General features: G+C 43.9%; 1 protein-coding gene across 2 annotated transcripts in view; it reads right to left on the reverse strand.

Annotated features, from left to right (window-relative positions):
• LOC147011142 (sodium/glucose cotransporter 1-like) overlaps window positions 1-23,654 on the reverse strand; it is a 144,886-nt gene that overhangs the window by 81,854 nt on the left and 39,378 nt on the right. For both annotated transcript variants that reach the window (XR_015052450.1, XM_085859830.1), the window contains exons 6-7: window positions 17,183-17,288; window positions 3,867-3,947 (exon numbers count right to left, since the gene is read on the reverse strand). Coding sequence is in view for 1 of the 2 variants with exons in the window: in XM_085859830.1 (XP_085715956.1) it covers window positions 3,867-3,947; window positions 17,183-17,288 (187 nt within the window). In the remaining variant the exon portion in view is untranslated. The remainder of the gene's footprint in view (window positions 1-3,866; window positions 3,948-17,182; window positions 17,289-23,654) is intronic.

Here is a 23,654-nt window from a genome sequence, read left to right on the forward strand (position 1 = left end):
AAATGAGACGCTACAACCGAGATATTCTTGGAGTAACTGAAAGCAGATGGATGGGATCAGGGAGACTTAGGACCAGCACAGGGGAGACAGTGTTGTACTCAGGAAGGGATGACGAGAATCACAGAGGAGGAGTAGCCATTATTTTAAAGAAAGGAGAAGAGAATCGTTTGATAGAGTGGGAACCTGTCAATCGTAGACTCATGAAGATCAGAATGAGGGGAAGCAAATGAATACAACCATCATCCAGTGTAATGCTCCAACAAATTATAGTGATGATAGTGTTAAGGATGAATTCTATGAGCAACTACAGGCTGAATTGGAAAACACACCAAGACATGACATGAAGATTGTGATGGGGGACCTCAATGCCAAGGTTGGAAACAACAACAAAGACCATGGGAAAAGAGGGCTGGGGTACTATGAATGAGAATGGAGAGAGACTAATAGAACTCTGCACCACTTATAACCTAGTAATTGGAGGGACCCTCTTTCCGCACAAAGACATTCACAAACTGACATGGTACTCTCCAAATGGAAGGGATAAGAATCAGATAGACCACTTGATGATAAACGGCACATGGAGACGCTCATTACTTAATGTTAGGTTAAACGGGGAGCTGATTTTGGTAGCGACTACCACCTGGTCCTGGCTGTTCTCAAAGTAAAGCTGAGGAAAACAGGGAGCAAAAAGACAGGCGGGCAACAGTTTGATGTTGAGAAACGACATGACCCAAAAGTGAAAGGCTCTTTCGTGCTATAATTAAAGAACAGGTTTCAGGCACGAGCAGATATGGACGATCACACAGAGCCAAATGCAAATGATATTAATACTGTGTGGGAACAAACCAAAATAGCCGATGTGAAAACCAGTAAAGCCTGCCTGGGGTTCAAGCAGAAGACAAAGAAGGAGTGGATAACTAAAGACACGTGGCAAACCATTGAAAATAGGAGAAAATTAAAGAAGAAAATAAATGAGACAAAGTCCAAATGGCTGCAAGAAAGATACAAGATGCAGTACCAAGAAGCAAACAAAGCAGTTCAGAGGAAAGCCAGAGCTGACAAACGGGCGTACCTGGAAGATCTTGCTAATCAAGCAGAAGATGCAGCTAAGAAAGGGGAGCAAGGGAAGGTCTACAAGATAACCAAGATAATCTGTGGCAAACATCGTCGAACCACTGAGACACCAATTGTAGACAAAAAGGGCCGACTCCCAACAACAGGAGCAGAACAAGAAGCTCGTTGCACAGAAAACTTTAATGAAGTACTGAACAGAACACCACCCATAATAGAGGCTGACGCCCAACAAGCAGAGGATGACCTAGACATTAGCATTGAACCACCAACTAAGGAGGAAATTGTTTCAGTCATTAAGTCTCTCAAAAGTGGAAAAGCCCCTGGCCAAGATAACCTCAATGCAGAACTGTTCAAGGCAGATCCCAAGCTTGCAGCTGAAGTACTTGTACCACTTTTCACAGCTATTTGGGAAAGGAAGGAGATACCTGATGACTGGTCAGAAGGAGTCATCATTAGGATACCAAAGAAAGGCAACTTAAGAGAGTGTAACAATTGGCGAGGGATCACTCTTCTATCAATTTCAAGCAAGATTCTGGCAAAGATTATTATACAACGTATCTCAGACGCAGTAGACAAACAGCTTAGGAAGGAACAGGCAGGATTTCGTAGTGGGGGGGGGGGATTGACCCAGATATTTGTGCTTCGCAACATTATAGAACAGTGCACAGAATGGCAGAGACAGATATACACATCAACTTTGTTGATTTCGAGAAAGCATTTGACAGCATCCACGAAGACAGCCTCTGGGGCAGATTACAAATGTATGGGATCCCACAGCACATAGTCGAAGTGATTAAGAGCTTCTACACCAACTTCTCTTGCAGAGTGGGGAACAGTAACTACACATTCCAGGTGAAGACAGGAGTCCGACAAGGGTGTGTGATGTCGGCACTACTCTTCAATATCGCTATTGACTGGGTGATGCGTCGGACAACCGAAGACCAAGCAAGAGGCATACGATGGACCCTCTTCTCAGCATTGGAAGACCTTGATTTTGCTGATGACTTGGCTCTTGTCTCCCACACTCACAAGCACATGTAGGAAAAAACATCCCATCTCAGTGACTTTGCACAACAAATTGGCCTGAAGATAAACCATAAAAAATCTGAAGTAATGATACTAAACATCCAAAAACCCTTGCCAATCCAAGTGAATGGAAATGATCTTCCAATAACTGAGGAGTTCACTTATCTTGGTAGCACCAGTCAGACACGATGGCAGAGCACACAATGACATTAAGAACCGGCTAAACAAGGCCAGGAATGTTTTCAGAATGCTAAACAATGTATGGAGATCCCAGCAATACAGCACCAAGACTAAGCTGAAGTTATACCAGAGCTGTGTCCTATCCACCCTCTTATATGGCTCGGAATGCTGGAGAATGACAGGAAGCGACATCAATCAGCTGTCAGTCTTCCATACTAAGAACCTGAGAAGAATCCTTAGAATATTTTGGCCAAACACCATATCCAACCAAGATCTCCTTGCTCAATGCCAACAAGAGAGCATGGACACCATCATCATGAGAAGCCTCTAGAACTGGATTGGCCATATACTGAGAAGAGAACCAGACAGCATCCCAAGAATAGCCCTGCACTGGACACCGGAAAGGAAAAGGAAAAGAGGGAGACCCAAAAGCACTTGGCGCCGAACTGTAGAGGAGGAAATGAAAACTATGGACCTGACCTGGGGTAGTGTCCAGAAGCTAGCCCAGAACAGACAGGAGTGGAGGACCTTCGTTGCTGCCCAACATGCCAGGAGGCATAATGGACAGTAAGTAAGTAAGTAAGTATGCGTCGCTTGGTTTGTTCATTGGGTGCGTATTGTTAGGGGCTACAAAGGGGACAATCATTGCTTTTACGGTTTGTTTGTTTGTTGTGCTTGGTTTTTAAATGCATACACACCTGTTTGAATCAACTTGGTCTCCTGTGAATGTGGACAACCTGTTACGTCCTTAAGACGGACGATTGGCACAACTAGTGCTCATTCAATTAAAGTGAATGCAGGTCAGAGACTGCTCGGCTCACAATTTGATATGGCCTGCTGCGTTGCACGTGACTCTCGGTCAAACTCCGGAGCCCCACATGAAGGTTAAAAAAAAAGAAAGAGTCGTTTTTGCAGCCATTTTCCCCTGCTGAGCAGGGGTTAGATCTTTGTGGGCTCCATGCAATCATGGTTCCCTTCTTGAGGAAATGTTTTATGGCTGGATGCCCTTCCTGACGCCAACCCCGGTCGCCTCTTACGACACACAGGGATATGATACACCTATTCTAACCGGGGCATACACCGGGACCAGTACACTGGCACTCATTTCGCCGACCTCGGAAGGATGACAGGCTGAGTCAACCCCCTGGTGTTAATTCAGTGGAAAACGGGCCTCGAACTCAGGACCCGAGGATCCCAAGCCAGCCACCCTAACCACTAAGCCAACACCAGGCTATCCCATGAGATGGTAATTGTACATAAAAGGCCCACAACCCTTTTTGGAGCTTTGGACTCAGCTGACAGGCATGACAGTTATTTAGTGGCCCAAGAGATCTGGTCATGAAAGACCGGAAACGCGTGGCACAAAAAGAGCCACCGGCACAGGACAAGAACCTCAGTTCGATTGCGAGTCCGGGCTCACTGCAACAATGCATTTGTTTTCTTTACACCTAATTTAGCTGTTATGGTTAGTTTTACATCTTTATGTTGGTTGACAATATGGTGATGGATATGCATACCCATACACTTACTTTCTTTGAGATGTTTGTGTGGCATAGAATGCCAAGGTTATGATGTAGAATACTTACCATAACCTGTGAGAATGAAACTTCCAATGAGCATAATGATAGTTTGTAGTGTGTCTGTGTAAATCACTGCTGTCAATCCACCTGGCAAAAATAAAAATAAAACACATTTCAGCATTAAAACGAGGAAGTAAGAACATAGAAATGCATGAAAGTAGCCTCTGTGAAGGCCTGCAATTATTACTGTGTTTGAGCTCAATCAATTACAATTGAAACTAGAACTGCCACTTTATAACTGCTGGCAGTGATGACCGGGTACCCAGAAGTGTCCGCCTTTGACACAACTGATACAACATGAGACTTAAATCAGTCGCAAAGTTTTGCATTGATAGGATAAGCGGTGCCAGAGAAAACATTATTTAATGGTGATACAAACACAGGCCTGCTTCGAGACGGCGCGGAACAGACGAGTTACGAACCAGGCAGCACAAAACGTTCAATTTCGTTATTACTGGCGACCAGATTCAAATAATAAAATAATTCTGGCTGCCAAACCACACGGCCGATCAGGTTGAAATTTTAAACTTTTGTTTCACATGTAGCCTAAATTATAAATATGAAGTTTCGCATATATAGAAGTAGTGGTTCCAGAGTAAACATGAATTAATATTTATCCTTCAATCTAAGATGGCGGCCAAACCATGTGACTTGTGACCTCATAATTTTTACCATGTATGCAGATATCATGGACGATGACAGACGCAAATTTTCGCTTCGATAGGTTAAGCAGTTCCAGAGAAAACATTATTTAATATTTTTCTTAAATTCAACATGGCTGCCAAACCATGTGACCTATCAATTAGAAATTAACAAACTTGTATTCCCTACTCATGTGCAATAGGGGTGTGAAGTTTCCCCTTGATCAGATCAGGTGTTCTGGAGAAGATGTTTGAAGGTTTTAAGGTAAATTCAAGATGGCCGCCAAACCATGTGACCAATCAAGAACAAATTAACAAAGTTGAGAAAGGACCTCATGGGGAATATATGTGTGAAGTTTCGGTTTAATCTGTCTTGCCTTTCTGAAGAAGAAGATTTTAAAAATTTATTCATTTTCAATCCAAGATGGCTGACGAACCATGTGACCTATGACATCACAAATTTAGATTCTGCTTCCTACTGGGTATTGGAACACGTTTATGAAGTTTCGTGTTAATCGGTAAAGGTGCGTTTTTCTATCCAAGATGGCCGCCAAACCATGTGACGTGTGACATCATAATTTTTACCACGCGTGTATACACGACGGTAGATGATAATTGCAAACTTTCGATTCGTTAGTTTAAGCGGTTCCAGAGAAAACATTATTTAATATTTTTCTTAAATCCAAGATGGCGGCCAAACCATGTGACTTATCAATTCGAAATTAACAAACTTATATCGCCTTCCTGTCCCGAATATAGTTCTGAAATCTCCCCTTCATTGGGCCAACGCTTCTGGAGAAGAAGATGTTTGAAGGTTTTCGGGTTTTTTCAAGATGGCCGCCAAACCATGTGACCGATCAAGAACAAATTAACAAACTTGAGAAAGGACCTCATGGGGAATATATGTGTGAAGTTTCGTCTTCATCTGTCTTGCCCTTCTGGAGAAGAAGATTTTTAAAATTTATTCATTTTCAATCCAAGATGGCTGCCGAACCTTGTGACCTATGATATCATAAATTTAAATTCTGCTTTCCCCTCGTCGACCCGAACAACTGTGTGAAGTTTCGTGTAAATCGGATAAGGTCTATTTTTCTATCCAAGATGGCCGCCAAACCATGTGACTTCTGAGGTAAAATTTTTTTACCATGTATGCAGACCTGAGGGAGGAAGGCACTTGCAAATTTTCGCTTCGATGGCTTCTGAAATTCCAGAGAAAACATTATTTAATATTTTTCTTAAATCCAACATGGCGGCCAAACCACGTGACCTATCACTTCGAAATTAACAAACTTGTATCGCATGCATTTCACGAATATAGTTCTGAAATCTCGCCTTCATTGGACCAGCGCTTCTGGAGAAGAAGATGTTTGAAGGTTTTAGGGTTTTTTCAAGATGGCCGCCAAACCATGTGACGTATCAACAACAAATTAACAAACTTGAAAGAGGACCTCAGGGAGAATGTGCGTGTTAAGTTTCGCCGCAATCTGCACAGCCGTTCTGGAGAAGAAGATTTTTTTAAAAAAACACTAAAAAACAAGATGGCGGCCGAATTACGTCATCGATGACGTCAAAAAAAACATTTTTGACGATGAATTTTGGTGTAGATGACGCTCAGAATTTTTCAGAAATTTCCTATATGGCGTTCTACTTGACGAATTTTCACCGGTATATCGCTTCACCTATGACGTCACGAAAAATCACACGTGTTCCCCATAGGGAGCTTAGTAAAATGTATCAAACGAAAAAATTTTCCATTGCACGGTTTCCGAGATACAGATGTCCAAAGTTTATCGCTTTTTTCAAGATGGCGACCGTACCACGTGACCAATGACGTCATAATTATAACGTGATTGTGCTATCAAAAAAGATACATACTATGGTGAAAATTTTCTGTCGATCGGACTTAGTGTTCCAGAGAAAATGCTTTTTAAAGCGAAAAAGGGTGCAAAATGCCGGCGGAAAAATAATAATAATAATAATAATGCGTAATAATAATAATAATAAACAGAAGGAAAACAATAGGGTACCCTGTACTCACAGGGTACCCTAACTAGATATCTGTGATGACAAAGTGATTGTCAACAGTAAGCCTCCCCTGACCAGGAGAGGCTTAGCATTGGTGATCACCCACGACATGCCTTTGACCCGCAATACGATGATGACCTTATTTTTTTTTCGGACCACCATATGATCTTGACCTTCAACATTTAGGGATAGAATGAAAATTAAGAAAATATTGTTGCGAATTCGCGCCCGCCGGCGTGCGATCGGCCACGTAACTCGAATCGCGACACGTCGCCCACCGGACGGACAATTCAGTCGTGACCCTCCGGGAACTATCGCCCGGAGCCAGTCACGGGTGGGGGTTTAACCTCACCACGATCGTGCCAATCGGCCACCCGCGTAGGATAGGGTTGTTCGCCAAACTCGACCTACCTAAGTACCTACGTGGATGGTTAATCGGGCGATCGTACCTCACCACAGGTCGACTCCGGACACGAACCGCTTAAGCGGCTCGTTCCGTACTACCGGGATAACCGAGCGAAGTTATTGTCGACCTTGACGGTTCAGATTAGTTACCGGGAACTTACACCCACCACCAATCCCTTACGTGATGCAAGATGGAAATTCAAACAAAGGAAAGGCCACAACGAAACAGGGCACAAGTTCAACAAGCCGCACTTTATTGCATGACACACGGAAGCACGTATATTACAGCAAAAGAAAAATGCACATAAAACAAAAGAAACAAAAGCAAGAACGACGCAGAGTTAATACCGAATAAGACTTACACACGGCAACACTTACACAGTTATACTTGATGGACTGGCGCCACCCACAGACATTTACACAAAAACCCCAAAAGAAAAGGAAGTCACGACTTCCCTGGGCGCGTCAAGTCCTTCTCCCGCGCGTAGCTCGCGTCGTCCACCCGACAGCTCGGACGGGGCTCTTGGGGGAACGGACGGGGCTTGTTCGGCGCTACTTCCTGCGCTCGTGCACGGGGTCCCAGGGCCCACGTGAAGATCGCCGAACAGGGCAGGAACCACGAGCTCGCGACCCGAACCAGAAGGCTCACTTCGAACTCCACACAACTCCGAACCAACCGAGCAACCAACCAAAAAAAACCCCCGAACCAAACCGTTCGTCCCTTTTGTAGGGGCCGGCTCCGCCCATTCGCCCCGCCCCGTTTTCAGCTCCACCTTCCTTTGAGAAGGTTCCCGAAAAGGGGCGTTCCCTCACCCCGACCGCCTCATGCCATTCATCCACCAATCGGCGGCGAGCTGCCCTTCCCCCTTCCTTCACACCAAGCGCGGGGAAAAATGGCGGAAAAAGCCCACGAGCATCGTTGGTGGTTTTTGTTCTTCCGCGGAGATCGTGACCGCACGGTGCTTATTGAATGGAAAGTGGCGAAGATGTGGTAGCGTAGGTGGTGGAGGTGGCGTGGTTGGCGCTGTGGTGGGGATGGCGTGGTTCTTGAGATGCTGTTTGTTTGAAATAATAGATAGAACAGAAAAATGGCTCACTCAAAGCGTCGCAGCCCAGTTGGATCACATAAATTCCCTCTATACAACGGGTTTGGGCTAACTACACATGGACTTATCGATACATCTCACCTGAGGACTCTTTATGGTGTAATGCGAATTTCCACAACCGTAACAATATGACCCCATCTACAATGTATCCATAAACTAAACATCATGAAAATTGGAGGAAAATTATTCAAGTTATGATGAAAAAGGTGTTTTTTGTTAATTATGTCACAATCCGAAAAAAGCAGGTCAAGTACATGAATCAAAAATCAGGTGTACAACTTCAGTACAGGTACACTCTAATGCTGCAAGAACATCTTGGAAGGCCAAGCTGCCTGAGATTTTGCTTAAGCAAAATTGAGCGATGACACAAAAATGCGTTTTTTTTTTTTTCAGACCGACATTTCACCTTGATCTTTAACTCGGAGGGGTATGATATAAATTAGGCGTACATGCGCCTTTGCTCCCGGGCTCTAGGCTATCAAGTGAAAGCAATTTCATTCTGATTGGACAAACCTTAGTCGAGCTTTGGTGAAAAATGTTAAAATTTATCAATAATTCCAGCAATCTCTGTGTGTCTGTCTGTCTGTCTGTCTGTCTGCGACCGCCGTTTCTCGCCGGTCCGATCTCATTGAAACTTGCCATGAATATTGCCGGGGACCCGCGGATGTGCCTTTTCGAGGTTTGATATCGATTAGATGAGTGGTTCCCAAGTTACGGCCATTTTACTGCTTTTTCAGTGTTGAAAAGGTGTATATATGGCAGCTGAAGGTGTTCCACCTTCTCACCTTATCATGCCAATTTTTCCCCAAATTATTAATAACCGGACGATCACCGGTCCGATCAGATTGATACTTGCCAGGAATATTGCCGGGGACCTGCTGATGTGCCTTTTCGAGGTTTGATATCAATCGGACGAGCGGTTCCCAAGTTACGGCCATTTATCTATCGACCAATGACAGGACACGGTGCTATGACATCACAAATGACGTCACAATTAATGTTTATTTAATTATTATTAATTTTTTTTTGCAAGATTGACATCACAATTCTTTTTCTTCTTCGTTTGGTATGACGTCACAATCGACACTGGGGACCTGATTATGTGCCTTTTCAAAGTTTGATATCGTATTTCCTCATCCATTTCAGCTGTTCTCAAGTGTTTCCCAAGGTTTGAAAGCTGTTTTTTCCCAAGGTTTGAATTAATTAATTAATCCCAAGGTTTGATTATTTTATTATTAATTTATTTAATTTTTAATCCCAAGATTTGATTATTATTCAAATTATTAATTAATCCCAAGGATTGAATTTTCCCAAGGGAAACAGCTGTTTCCCAAGGGTTTGAAAGCTGTTTTTTCCCAAAGCTGGAATCAATTGTTGTGCTTGGTAGACATTTGTGAATACATTTACAGAGAGGGGTGAGAGAGGAGGGGGGAGAGAGATGAAGGGAGAGAGGGGGGAGAGAGGGGGCTAAAGAGAGGGGAGGGAGAGAGGGGGGCGAGAGAGGAGGGGGGACAGAGGAGCTGGGACAGAGGAGGGGGACAGAGGAGGGGGACAGAGGAGGGGGGACAGAGGAGGGGGGACAGAGGAGGGGGAGAGAGGAGGGGGAGAGAGGAGGGGGAGAGAGGAGGGGGGAGAGAGGAGGGCGAGAGAGGGGATGTCACAATTCTTCTTCTTCGTTTGATGTGACGTCACAATTGATGCTGGGGACCTGATACTGCAAGCACGAAGCTGCACATACTGGCACGCCCATACGGGCGTGCTTGAATGAAAGAGGGGAGGAGAGAGGAGGGAGAAGAGAGAAGGGCGAGAGAAGGGGGTGAGGGGGGGCAAGAGAAGGGAGAGAGAAGGGCGAGAGAGGGGGTGAGAGAGAGAGGGGGAGAGAGAGAGGGGGAGAGAGAGAGGGGAGAGAGAGGGGGAGAGAGAGGGGGAGAGAGAGAGGGGAAGAGAGAGGGGGAGAGAGATGGGGAGAGAGAGGAGGGAGAGATGGGAGAGAGAGGGGGAGAGGGGGAGAGAGAGGGGGAGAGGGGGAGAGAGGGGGGAGAGAGGGGGAGAGGGGGGGAGAGAGAGGAGGTGAGAGAGAGAGGGGGCGTCACAATTCTTCTTCTTCGTTTGATATGACGTCACAATTGATGCTGGGGACCTGATACTGCAGGCAGGAAGCTGCACATACTGGCACGCACCTACGGGCCCGCACTAGGGGAGGATCCAGGAAGGAGAAGGGAGAGAGGGGGGAGAAAAAAAAAAAAGAGGAAGCATTGTAACGTCATTCGTGACGTCACAATGCTTCCTCTTTTTTTGCACGAGAGGAGGGGGGGAGGAGAAGGGAGAGAGGGGGGAGAGAGAAGGGTGAGAGAGGGGGGCCAAAGAGAGGGGGCGAGAGAGAGAGGGGGCGAGAGAGAGGGGGCGAGAGAGAGGGCTGCACATACTGGCACTCACCTACAGACACGCACCTGCGGGCCCGCCCCTACGGGCCTGTACTAGTATCTATAATTTGGTCATGACCATAAAGTTATGTTTAGGTCAAAAACAGTCAACCCTGCACATTTTTATATCCATATTAATGCAAAATTTCATTCTGATAGTCCCAGCCGGCTCTGAGATACAGCTCAGAAATTAGAAGATGAGGAAGAATCTCGAACTGCACTTGGAAGATTGCATATCTCTGCCACTCTGTTAGGGTGAACAATTTAAGTTTTGTATCTCACTGATAGGCCGGATCTGCATCCGGATCTTAAGCAAAATCTAATCAACTTGTTCTTGTCACTTACCCAAATCATCCACCAAGTTTTGCCACAATACATCCACAACTTTTTGAAATATTGTGCTATATATAAAATCTTTGGCCCAATCATTTTTGGTGAAGAATCACTGAGAAATTCTAGTATCTGGATTCAGATCCAGATCTTCACCAAAATCTAATCAATTTGTCGATGTCACACACCCAACCTGTCCACCAAATTTCTTCTGAATCCATCCACAACTTTTTGAGATATCCTTCTCACAGACAGACAAACAGACAGACATACAGACAGGGGTGAAAACATAACTTCCATCCACCCCTGGTGGGGGAGGTAAAAAAAAAAGAAGTTCTAAATGGTGGTTGCTCAGAAAGTCTGTGGTACCATTAAAAATGGGAGCAATAATTGTATAAACAAACCCAACAGATATATATATATATATATATATATATATATATATATATATATATATATATATATATATATATATATATATATATATATATATATATATATATATATATATATATATATAATCCGATATGGAGAGACAAATATCCATTCAAAGGACTGCCACGACAGTTGTGACAACTCCACTGTGCCTGGTGGACTCAATAAATTTATTAAAGAACTTCTATTTTTATCAGAAAGTATAACAGTGCTGGATAAACAGTACATTATTAAAATCAGAATAAAAGTTAGAAAAGGCTGTACAGAAAAGGAAAGTTTTCAATCATATTATTAAGAAGGCAGAATCCTTAAATAACAAATGTCCAAAGCTTGGGAGTTCTCAAGTAGTGGGGCATAAAATAAGCCCGATCACTCATTGATTTAAGCTCGACTATTGGGAGATTTAAGAAGCACTAATTTTGATTTAAAAATCGAAGATGAACGCTCGAGATAAAGAAGATTTAAAAAGCACCAGCGAAGAACCCGTACTTAAAGGTGGGTTCATTCCCCTAGAATTGGCACATTTTAGGACGAACTGTAATACCCCTTCCCATTGAGAATGGTGCTATATGATACACATTTACCGGTAGAATCTGCATCCACCCCCCACCCTGAACTCCCAGGGCAATTAATTTTTTCATTGCCTGAAGCCTCCTGTATACACCAGTGAGTACAATCACCAGTATTCACCTGATATAATGGCTTAGGAAGTCAAACAAACAAACAACCAAACAGACACTTCAAAAAATATAGTATAATAGTAAATAACCCATCCTTACAGAGCAGTTATTTCCCCCATTTCCATGATGTCTATGGTTTTCATGTAGGGAAATTGCATATTATATTATGACTTGTAATACTGGCTCCACTCTGGTGGCACTATACAATACACATTTACATAGAATTGGCATTCGCCCCCTACCCTGACCCCGGGGGTGATGTCTTTTTTTAACCACCTAAAACAACACCCAATTACAACCTTCGGTTTCCAACTAATTCCAATCAGCAGTTCAAGAGTACATAAAAGTCAAACACCCAAACACACAGACACTTCTCAAATTATACATCATGGAGTATGGTAGTAGTCCATATAGTATCAGTAGTAATTTTACTTTAATGCAGTAAGTGGAATACGATTTCACTGTATCAGAACCATTTTATTTACTTTTTTTTGTACCATGCACATCATATGGTCTTTAAGATAATGTAAGCCGAATATCACGTTACTCGAGCGCAGAACAAAGTCGAAGATAGCGCGACACGAAACCACAAACTCGGAAATAATATATAAGTTTTATTTACTTTTTTTGTACCATGCACCTCATATGGTCTTTGAGATAATGAAAGCCGAATATCACGTTACTCGAGCGCAGAACAAAGTCGAAGATAGCGTGACACGAAACCACAAACTCGGAAATAATATACAAGATTATTCGTGTCACAGGGCTGTGATCCTTTGAGATAACCGTTTTTATTTACTATCGTTATTTTGGACAAACAACCACATTTCAATCCCCTTAACCACAACACCAACCACAACCACACCTGCCTCTCAACAACCACGCCATCCTCACCACTCCGCCAGCAACCGTCAACATCTCCACGCCACAAACCGCCTCACCTTCGTCTCCGAAACGACACCATCTTTGCACCAGCCGCGGCGAGTCCCAGCGAACAGCGTCACTGCAAACCAACGTGGGAGGTTTCGTTGTGAGCACAAGTCCGGCGATTTCTACCACGTTCGCTCTGTGTGGAAGCTTCGCTCTCGGAGAATCGGATCCAGAGAACCGGTGATTTCTACCACGTCCGCTTTCCGAGCAGAGGTCAGAGGTGAGAGGGCAGAGATCAGATCTCGTCTCACCAGCTCTAGAAAAGGCCGCGCAGAGCGCCAGTTCAACGAGTAAAGTCGAGAGTCAAGTCGGGTCAGGAGAGTGTCTGTCTGGAGCGGTCGAGGAGATGCGCGGAAGTCGGGAGCCTGGCGCTTGGAGCCTTCAGTTGGTGAAGAGGGTCGGACGCCAGGAGGAGGCGTGAGCTGGGAGCGCAGCCCCGCCTGCTCTGCCGCACAGACCTGCGCGCTCAAGTATGGGACAGAGAGGACTCGCCAACCAGCTCCGAACGGTCCGAGGTGATCGGACTTCATGACAGTCTGGGCAGCGCGAGGGACGAGCAGGCTCTTAACGAGAGCATCAACTCGGAAAGAGCGAAGGCCCGTTCGTTCCTCTGAGGCGTTGCCGGCTGGGCCCGAATCACCAGGCCGTCGGACGAGGCCTGGGCCGGACCGTGGCTACGCTAGCTGCCGTGGGAAAGGAGCATCGTGGGTCGCCCCAGCGAAGAAGGTAACCTGCACGGCCTCGTGGGGCCCTTTCGGTCACCAAGGCCCCACGTTATAAAGGTCTGCGGACCCTGTCTGACTCCCCTGTCTATGGGGGTGGTCTGTTCTTTTCGTTTGAGTGCATGTTGTGACGCCGTGTCCATAACTAAAACTGTTAAGTGACTGTACATTAATAATAATAATATTCGGTTGTAATGCTTTTGCTTTGTCTGTATACATGATTGCTTTTGTCTCTTTGCATACGTGTATGATTATTTCATTGCCTTACCTGCATACGTGTTGTGTGTAGATTATAAATAAATGTGCTTTGTTGAAATGTACCCCGTTAGTTGCGTCTTCTCCCTATTGAAAATGCCATCTTGCATCGCGGAATAAATAGCTGGGTTTTAAACACCCGTTAAATAGAATCGGATCCGGCGAGGTCGGGCGATAATACCTGCTCGGTTATCACTGCAGAACGGAACGGACCGCTTAAGCGGTTCGTGTCCCAAGCCGACCTGCGCTGAGGTACGGTCTTCCGGTTAGCTATCTGCGCGGGTCCTTAGGTATATTGAGATTCGGCGATTGACCCTATCCTGCGCGGGTAGAAAATTGGCTAGGCCGTGGTGGGGTTGAAGACCCACCCATGACAGGGTTCCGGCGTTGCTCCGGAAGGTCACGACTGAATTGTCCGTCCGGTGGGCGAGCTCCTACTATTCGTGGAAAGCGGCAGTTAGCACGCCGGCGGGCGCCAATTCATAACAATATGCATAATATTGTTCAAGCAAGTCATTCAGTACCTCCTCATTGGTTGTTATTTCCATTTGCGGGTTTCAGGACGTGGGTGGAAGTTCTCCCTGAAGTCAAAATCTCCACCTCCTATTTTTTGGTCGAGGATCATGATTCATGAACCAAACTCTGAAGTTTCGTTCTCATAGCCTCGTTCCAAGGGCTCTTTTCAGAATCTTCATTGAACCTTTGACAGTAGCTCGTTTGTAGCAATATTCCCCGTAATGATTTTTAAGTTCTCAGTAAGCGGTTTCTTCATCATTCCTGTAGCTCCAACTATCACTGGTACAATTTCAGCTTTCTTTAATTCCCACATCCTCTTGACCTAATTTTTCAGATCCTGGTATTTGGTCATTTTCTTGATTTCTGGGGGGTTTAGTCGAAAGTCATTGGGAACTGAAACCTCGATCAACAATGCCGACTTTTCCTTTATGTGTTTGAGCACCATGTCCGGACACAATGCTTTGTTTGCAATGGCTACACTTGATGGGATCATCTTGTTACGAGTGCGCATTACTTGTTCATTTTTGAGGGTCAGATTTTGTTTGTGTTTCCATGATTGTTCTGGGACTGAGATATTGAAATGTTTACAGATGTGCCAGTGGATTACTCTGCAGACGCTGTCATGTCTTTCTGCGTACAGCTTTTTCCGACAAGTTTTTTTTACATCTTGAAAGGAGGTGACTGGTACTTTGTTTCTTCCCGACAAAACCTGCATTAGTCTGATTGACTCAATTCCGCCATTTTTTAAAGGCATTAGTGTAATGTCCTTGGTCTTGGGCATTGATGATGACTCGTTCTCCATCCCAACTAATTTAACCTCTTCGTAGCCATTCCAATGAGCCTTTCTTATTGATTCCTGTCCTGTCCTGTCAAGCGCTTTTAAAAAAATCTTCCTGCTCTTTTGTCATTCTCCCATTTGTCAGAGTATATCTGCTATTTATTTTTGTAATTTTCCTTTTTTTGCTTTGCAATCATTGAGGCTGTGTTTGTTTCTGTTTCGTTTTCCTGAAACAGATTTTTTGTAATCTATCCAGGCTGTGGATATCCATCACTTGCACCTGTTTTTGGAAGTTTGTTGCTAAATGGATTAAGGATTACTTTTCTGGTTTGTTGTTTTCTTGCTCGTGTACAAATGTCATCTGATAGTCTGCTGAGCTCTTCATATACTCCGCTAGTCCTACACACGATGTTCTGTGTGTGCACTCGGTTAAGCTCCATCAAACCACCTCCTCCCTCTCGCCTCAGTAAGTACAACCTCGGTATGTATTAGTTTTTGTCGAACATCTTGTGAATAGTTGGAAGTTTCCTTGTTTTGGTGTCGAGATTGCTGATCTCCAATTGTGGCTAGTTTATAATTGTACAGTGATATTGGAATACCGGGAACTGCAAGTTGGTTTATACTTTATACCTTTGGTTGTGTTTCTTGAAGAGAAGGATGACTTCAGAATTAGTCTTATTCTGCGTCGGTACTCTGCTGATTATTTTACGCATTGTTTTGTGTTGTACCTGGGGGCCTTCTTCTATTCCTAAGTATTTGTGTGATGTTTCATATTGTATATCCTGTATTGTTGTGCTTTCATCGATTGAGATGTTGTCTGTTCTTTTTGTTTTTCCTTGTACAAATGAGCATTTGGCACATTTGTCAAGACCAAACTCCATTCAAATCTCCTCCGAGTACTGATTTACTAGTTTCAGTTGATCTGCCAATTTCTTATCATTTGGGGTGAAGAGTTTTCGATCGTTCATGTCCAGTAGGTGTGTCACCTTTCTAGTTTCTTTAGTCGTTTTTCTGTTGCATGTCAGATTCAGTATGTGTCCTTGTTCATTGATGAGGTTACTCAGCGGGTCCAAAGCCAGACAAAACAGGAGAGGGAGAAAAGGCTGTCACCTTGTAAGATACCACGTTCTATCTTTACTCTTGGAAGTTCAATCTTCCCTTCCAGGTAGCGTAGTATCAGAGTTGTCTTCCAGAGCATCATTGCTTTCTCAATCAGTGTGACTATCTGGGGGTCAATTTTGTACACTTGCATGCATTTTATAATCCATGAATGTGCGACACTATCAAAGGCTTTTTTGTAATCTATCCAGGCTGTGGATAAGTTGGTTTGGCGGAAATGCAGTTTTTGAAGATGGTTTTATTGAATAACAAGATGGGCACTAGGTAGAGCACATACCTCCGCCACGTAATTCCTGATCCACGAGAACATATCGGGCCCATTACATTTTTGAAATATCATGCTATACAGTACTATATCGGTTTTGGCCCGATCTCTCAATGGTGAAGAATCACTTTAAAAAATAAATAATTCTCGTGTCCAGATCCGGATCCGCATCTTCACTTGAATCGAATCAGTTTGTCCTTGTCACACACCCAACCTGACCACCAAATTTCGTCTGAATCTATCCACAACTTTTTGAGATATCGTGCACACAAACAAACAAAAAAACAGACAAACGAGGCAACAACACGCACTGCAAATCTGCAACTACCTCTCACATCGAAAACTTCATACAATTGTTACTTTTGCCACCCATGACAAAAAAGTCAAAAATGTCAAAATATGTCATGATGGCAATCCGTAAAAGGATTGTGGTGTCATTCCCTTGTTTGTTTTTGGGGATTCCATCCCTCCATGGTTTTTCAATTTTTAAAGTTTTTTTTCTGAGTTGGAGTGTATATGACCATGGCAGTTTGGTAGTTGTGTGAGATTGGAAGCTGGTCAAGAACAGGAGATATCAGAAAAAGGAAAAGTACGTCGAACATTGGAGAGGGGGTAGAATTTAGTCAAATAATAGTCACACAAAGACCTACTATTTTCATGTGATACATTGGGATGTTTAATGATACAATTACCTGTTATTGTGTAAAGTCCAGTGATGATGAGAAGGCAAACAACAGCAAGGTACAGATTCAAACCCATTGCTTGTTGGATGAAAATGGCTCCAGCAAACATATCAGCCTGAAAGAGTTTCAGAAAATATATGAACGGATAAATAAGCATCAGCAGAACCAATCACATTGCTAGAATATTTTGTGTAATGATTTTAACTTAAAGGGGAACACAAACACCACTTTTTTTTTTCTGAAAACCATTGAGAATCATTCATCACAGTCTAATTTGAAGGGGGAAAAAATGAATTTTTTTGCCAATCACAAAGTGTCGAAAAAAGCCCTGGAGTGTCGATTTTGAGTTCACCAGTGACGTCACAACCTGAAGCTGTATTGATCCACAGGGTGGCTTTACAGAGAGAAACAATGCATGTCGAGCTCGGATTCAAATACTGATTCCATCATTTTTAGCAAATCCAAAGATTCTCAGAATGTTGAAACTGATCAATGGGATTTTGGAGGAATGGTTGGAGAGAAAATTAGTAATTGAAACGCTTTCGGGGGAATTGTGGAGCTGTAACGTTTTGAGCCTTGTGCGAGCGATTCAGAGGAAGAAGGGAACAGTGTTATTGAAGATGAAAACACTGATCAGACGAGAAGAGACCACAAGATGTGCAGGACTACCTTCACATCCATAGACAAGATGACGATGATGATGATGATGATGTCAAATGATCACTTCAGCTTGGTAGGTTTTGAGCAGAATATATATTACTCGAGCAGAAATATCCATCACCCGACAACACAGGCACTGCGGACAAAATTGGCGATGAATGCTTTGTCCCACCATCGCAGACTCACCAGGTGTTTAGTATGTTACGGGATCGTCCCATTTCATACTTTCCCCCAATGCTTTGTGTCTGTGCCGTGTCCCACCGTCATGTCTGTAGAGTGTCGATGTCCCACCCCAGTGGAGGGGGGAGGGTGGGGGTAGTGGTATTGTGGGGGCAATAATTGATGGGGGTTATGGAGAAGGGCTATTGTGGGGGTGATGGTTAATGGGGGTGTGGAGGGAGGGTGGTGGGTATTGTGGGGGTGATGGTTGATGGGGTGTTGTAGGGGTGGGGGGTGGTGGAGGGTGTGTGTGGGATGGTGGTGGTGGGTATTGTGGGGGTAATGGTTGTGGAGGGTATATGTGGAATGGTGGTAGGTACTGTGGGGGTGATGGTTGATAGGGATTTGTAGGGGGGATGGTGGAGGGGGTGTGCGGGATGGTAGTGGGTATTGTAGAGGTGATGGGTGATGGCAGGGTTGTGGAGGGGGTGTGGGGTGGTGGTGGATATTGTGGGGGTGATGGTTGATGGAAAGTTGTGGGGGGGAGGGAGTGGTGGGACCCTGAAAGTTTTAGCCAACGCAATGAAATCCTCTCGGAGGAGTAGATGATGATGCATACATACTTTCTCTCCACTACAAATAGAGGATGGTTCATTTGATTTGTAGTAATTTGTGTTAATAGATAATTGTTTTCCAGTGCTCTTGTGGTGACTGCCGGGGAATGGCAACAAGTGTTTGATTCACCGTTCTAATCACCCATGTACATGTACTGGTAGCTGGGTAGAGATGGTGTTCCAGTTTCAGATGAAGGCTGTTTCTTCTGCTTAATCATGGGGATGACATCATCTCTCAATCATGGTGGATAACCACAAGATATAACCATCTGTGTTGTTTCATACCAGTGCTCTGTAACAAGTTCCGAGCACAAAAATGAACATTTTGTGGCCCGATCCACACTTGGGTATTTAGGGCAAACCTCGTCCAATTTCTGGCAACCCTCGGATCTTTCAGCCATTGGTGTAGCATGTAACCATCTCGATTTGTATTACTACAACCAAGGACGCATCGACTCAGCATATTTGTGGAAAATTGAGAATTATTCAGTGTTTGAGTTCATTCGAACCGCGATGTAACCCGTAAACAATATGGAAGTGGTGGTCCCCTTATAGGTGTGATGTCACCGCTTACCTGAGGAAGAAGAGGATTTCGAATTTTAATCACAACATTACCGACTTTATAGTTCGGAAATCGAAAAAGACACATCATGTTTATTTTGTAAGGTATCAAGCGAAATGTTAGCGTTGTGGTGGTCTGAGCATTTGGGTTCCCCTTTAACCCTTATCTCCATGTACTCGCACATAAGGTTGGCTCAACCAACCTTATTTGTAATCAGTTAAACTCAATGATTGCAGCTTTCATTGGAACCAGAAGAGACAAAAATCATAGATCCAACATGGTGTTTCTTTTGCAAGCTTCAGTATGATGATAAGGTCACGTGACAGGGTGTCTGAGGAGCTCACAGAGCATTCAGAAGGCAAATCAAAGCCCTGTAATAGTCAGGAGGCCCAATGCAGAATAGTGTACGACCCTGCTGATTCCGTGTTAGAATAGTGCAACAGGTATAAATTGACTGTCCAGACACACAGAAACGTGAATCAACTTGTTGCCAACTCTGGATATGGATAGTATGGCCGCCATGACAGTTTACAAAATGGTCGCCATTAAATACACTTTTCGTCATATTTCAGCCACAAATTGACATGAAATTACAAAATTAGGGTCGATTTCCATGTTTTTGAGTATGCCTGAGCTGATGGGAGTATAGAAAAAACATTGCTCCATCCATTTTCTAAAAATAATATGACTTGTTTTTCACTATATTATTTTTAGAGAAATGTTCAGGCTTGAATTAGAATGTCTGATTATACAAACCACAATCAATGAATTTTACAACTTTGCTATAAAATGAACCTAAACTACATAACTGTGTGTTTTTCTGTTACCCAGGACTAACTGAAAAATGAAAGCCGCAAGATTTCTCACAGGGGGTTCAAGGGATCGAGAAGAAGAAGAGCATGTAGACTGGAATAAATGCTTTATTTGCCAGGACAGTTCAAAAACTAGCAAGTCAACGCCACTTCGAAAGACTACAATCGTTGGTGTGAAAACTGTAGCTGAATGTTGCAAAGAAAGAGAGAAATATAATGACGCTAAATATGTTGACTCATTCTCAAGAATCAGAAAATATTCTGTACCGGAGCATGTCGAAAAGATTCTATGGCACAAATTCTGCTATAGTGACTTTACTCACGCACAAAAAATAGACAGACTGAAGTCAAGGATTCAGCCACAATCTGTGACTTACGCAGAAGAGATACCCACAACATCAGGTTCCTCAGAGAAATACCATGTCCCAAAGTCACTAAGATCCGCGCACAGCGCTATGGATTGGTCAAAATGCGCTTTCTGCCAGACTGACATTCCTGGAAAAGCTGGTGTCCTGACAAATGTTGAATTTGATCACACATCATCCAGGATGCTTAGTTTGGCCCAATTTGACCCCACCATGCGTCACAGGTTTGCAGGTGTTTCAGACTTGATGGCAGCTGAAGGTAAATATCACCTCAAGTGTTATGTTTCTTTTCGCAGAAAGTATAAAAAGGAGAGTGGAGAGAAAAACCAGTCTCCTGAAAGCATCTGTTTCAGAAATGTGATGAACCAGCTTGAGAAAGAGCTGCAGAAGGGACATGTGTTTACCCTGAAAAACATCTGGGAACACTACAGCATGCTGTTATTGAATGATTTTGGAATTGAGGCTGGAGCCTACAAAAGCTACAATTTCAAGCAGAAAGTGGAGGTTCACTTTGGTAGTGACAAGGTGACATTCGTGCAGCCATTGGATGTCACAAAACCCCTCATAGTTGCGTCCTCAACTGTGACAAAGTTTGCCATGAGAACCGCCGTGAATGATTTATCTGAAGAAGGTGAAAGTTCTGAAGAAGATGAATTGGCCCAGTGCAGTCTGCCTCGACATGAGAACGAAATCCTTAGCTGGATCTTCAGAGTGGGCATAAAGATTTACAGTGACGTAAAACACACTCTCCAGGGCATAGCATTATCGGTGGACTGAACACAGAAAATGCAGAGCGAATTGTACCTGAAACCCTGTACATGCTTGTAAAGCTTCTTTGTGGTGGTGACAGCACTGACAAGATGGACAATGAAGAAGCGGATGAGACAGATACCAAGAACAAAGTTCTGAGCATCTGCCAAGACATTATTCATGTGGCTTCAGGACACTGATGTCCTCATTCTCCTTGTTGCCTATCAGCCGCATCTCAGTCCCTTTCTCTGGATGAATGCAGGGACACCCAAAAAGCAACACTACATTCCCATTGACTCCATCAATATCCCAGATTCGCAGAGGGAGTCACTTCTGGCATTTCATGCAGTGACAGGTTCAGACAGCACAAGCCAGTTTGCTGGAATTGCGAAGCGCTCTGCATGGGCTGTCTTTCAAAACAACTTCCACCTGTTGAATAACCTAGGCAAAGAGGAAATTCCTGATGAGAGTGTGATTGCAGATGCTGAGTCATTTGTCTGCAGGCTTTATGACCCTCATGGCCAAGATAACTCAATTCAGCGAGTAAGATGTGATCTGTTTCTCAGTCTGACCAAAGATATTGAGAATCTGCCTCCAACTCGCGATGCTCTGATTCTACACATCAAGCGAGCGCACTACCAGACTTTTGTGTGGAGAAGAGCCTTGGAATCTGAACCACATCTACCTGCACCTGAGAACTGTGGGTGGGAACAGGTCGTCAAAGATGGCAACGAGACATTTCAGCCGCGACTCATGACTGCACAGCCTATTACTGCTTACTGTGTAGAACTGACGACATGCAAATGCCGTGGGTCATGCTCAACTCGACGGTGCAAATGACAACGGAATGGACTGCCTTGCACGAAAGCATGTGGATACAAAGCCCTTTGTAGGAATGTATGTATGCCGATTTTTGGAAAATTTGTCTAAAACGTTGGTACACGTCGAATACGTTATGGGTAAGTTTTGATAATATTGAGAGCATGCTGAAAAACACTGCCATACGTCGTTGTACGCTGGCTTTAAACGTTGTACTTTTTGGTTGTCCTCAAATTTTCCATGCTTGGAATTTTAAGACTTATGCCAGTGTATGACTCACACGTTCCGCATAACGCTGGCCATAAGTTGTAGGCACGTCACGCGATCGTTGACACACGTTACTTGTAAGTTACTCATAAGTCGAAACACGTCGAGGTAATGCTTAGCGTACCCGAAACTTATTTCTAACCTATGAGTAACGTGTTGTACTCGCGTTACGCGATCGGTGGCACACATCGACACACGTTACTTGTAAGGTACTCATAAGTCGAAACACATCAAGGTAATGGTTAGCGTCAGTGTTCCAGACTCCCTGGTTTCATTTTTTTTTTCTTCCTCCCTTCGGTATGATTGTGACTTTGACACTTCGATTTCTAGTGTGGTTATAATATAATATAATTAATAGGCTGCCGCTCAACGATTTAAATCATAACCGCACTGTACACTGAACACCGTCATACCGAAAAAAAAAAAAAAACGGGAGTCTGGAACACTGACGCTAACCATTACCTTGACGTGTTTCGACTTATGAGTACCTTTCAAGTAACGTGTGTCGATGTGTGTCAACGATCGCATATCGTGCGTACAACTTATTCCCATCGCATGCGGAGCGTGTGTTATACGGCAAGTACGTCGTAAAATTTTCAACATGTTTAAAATTACAAGACGTACTCCATTTAATACTACGTATGATAGCGTACTTTAGCGTTTTATACATGCATACCAAACTTACCCATACCGTATTCGACGTGCGCCAGCGTTTTCGACGCATTTGTCAGAGGTCGGCGTACGCTGGCAAGATCGCCAAGGTGTGACTGCGATGTTGACACTTCCATTTCTGCGGCGGTTATGATTTGAATCGTTGTGCGGCGGCCTTTTCATAACCTACGCCACGTCATCGTCGGTGATGCGTGCAGCGCGCTATGCCTAAGTTAGACTATCGTTGGGCATAGGTTGTGAAGGCCGACAACAGGTTCAGCATTCGTTGGTATAAGTTATATATAACACAACGAAACGTTGTGTGTCTGTTACTAATACGTTATGCATATGACCAAGTCGTTATGAATACGTCCGAATCTTTAAAAAAAACATCAAAAGTTCAACGTAAGCCAGCGTTTTACATACATTTTAATACGTTGTCATCGCTGGCTAAAACGTCAAGGTGTGACTGGGCCTTTAAACTCTGAGAAAGGAGGGTTAGAAGCACAGAAGCACACACCGCTAAAAGAGGGTTGGGTTGGGGGAAGAGGGGTTAATGGGGAAAGAAAATATCACAGGAAGGGATGGAGAATATTGGCCTCACATTTCAAATCCCATGGAATAGCAAATAACACAAAGAGTGGACAAAACATAGCACTTAGACAAAATATGTGTGGTTGGGGTAATTCCGTTACCATGTTTTTTCCCCATGTTTGTTTCTTCATCTGTCTATAATTCCAGCAATGTGTGTGTGTGTGTGTGTGTGTGTTTGTGTGTGTGCGTGTCTGTGTGCGCGTGTGTGTGTGTGTGTGTGTGTGTGTG

Source organism: Eptatretus burgeri, chromosome 16, assembly GCF_056783735.1.
Source record: "Eptatretus burgeri isolate ZD-2024b chromosome 16, Ebu_testis_v1, whole genome shotgun sequence".
Taxonomy (NCBI): Eukaryota; Metazoa; Chordata; class Myxini; order Myxiniformes; family Myxinidae; genus Eptatretus; species Eptatretus burgeri.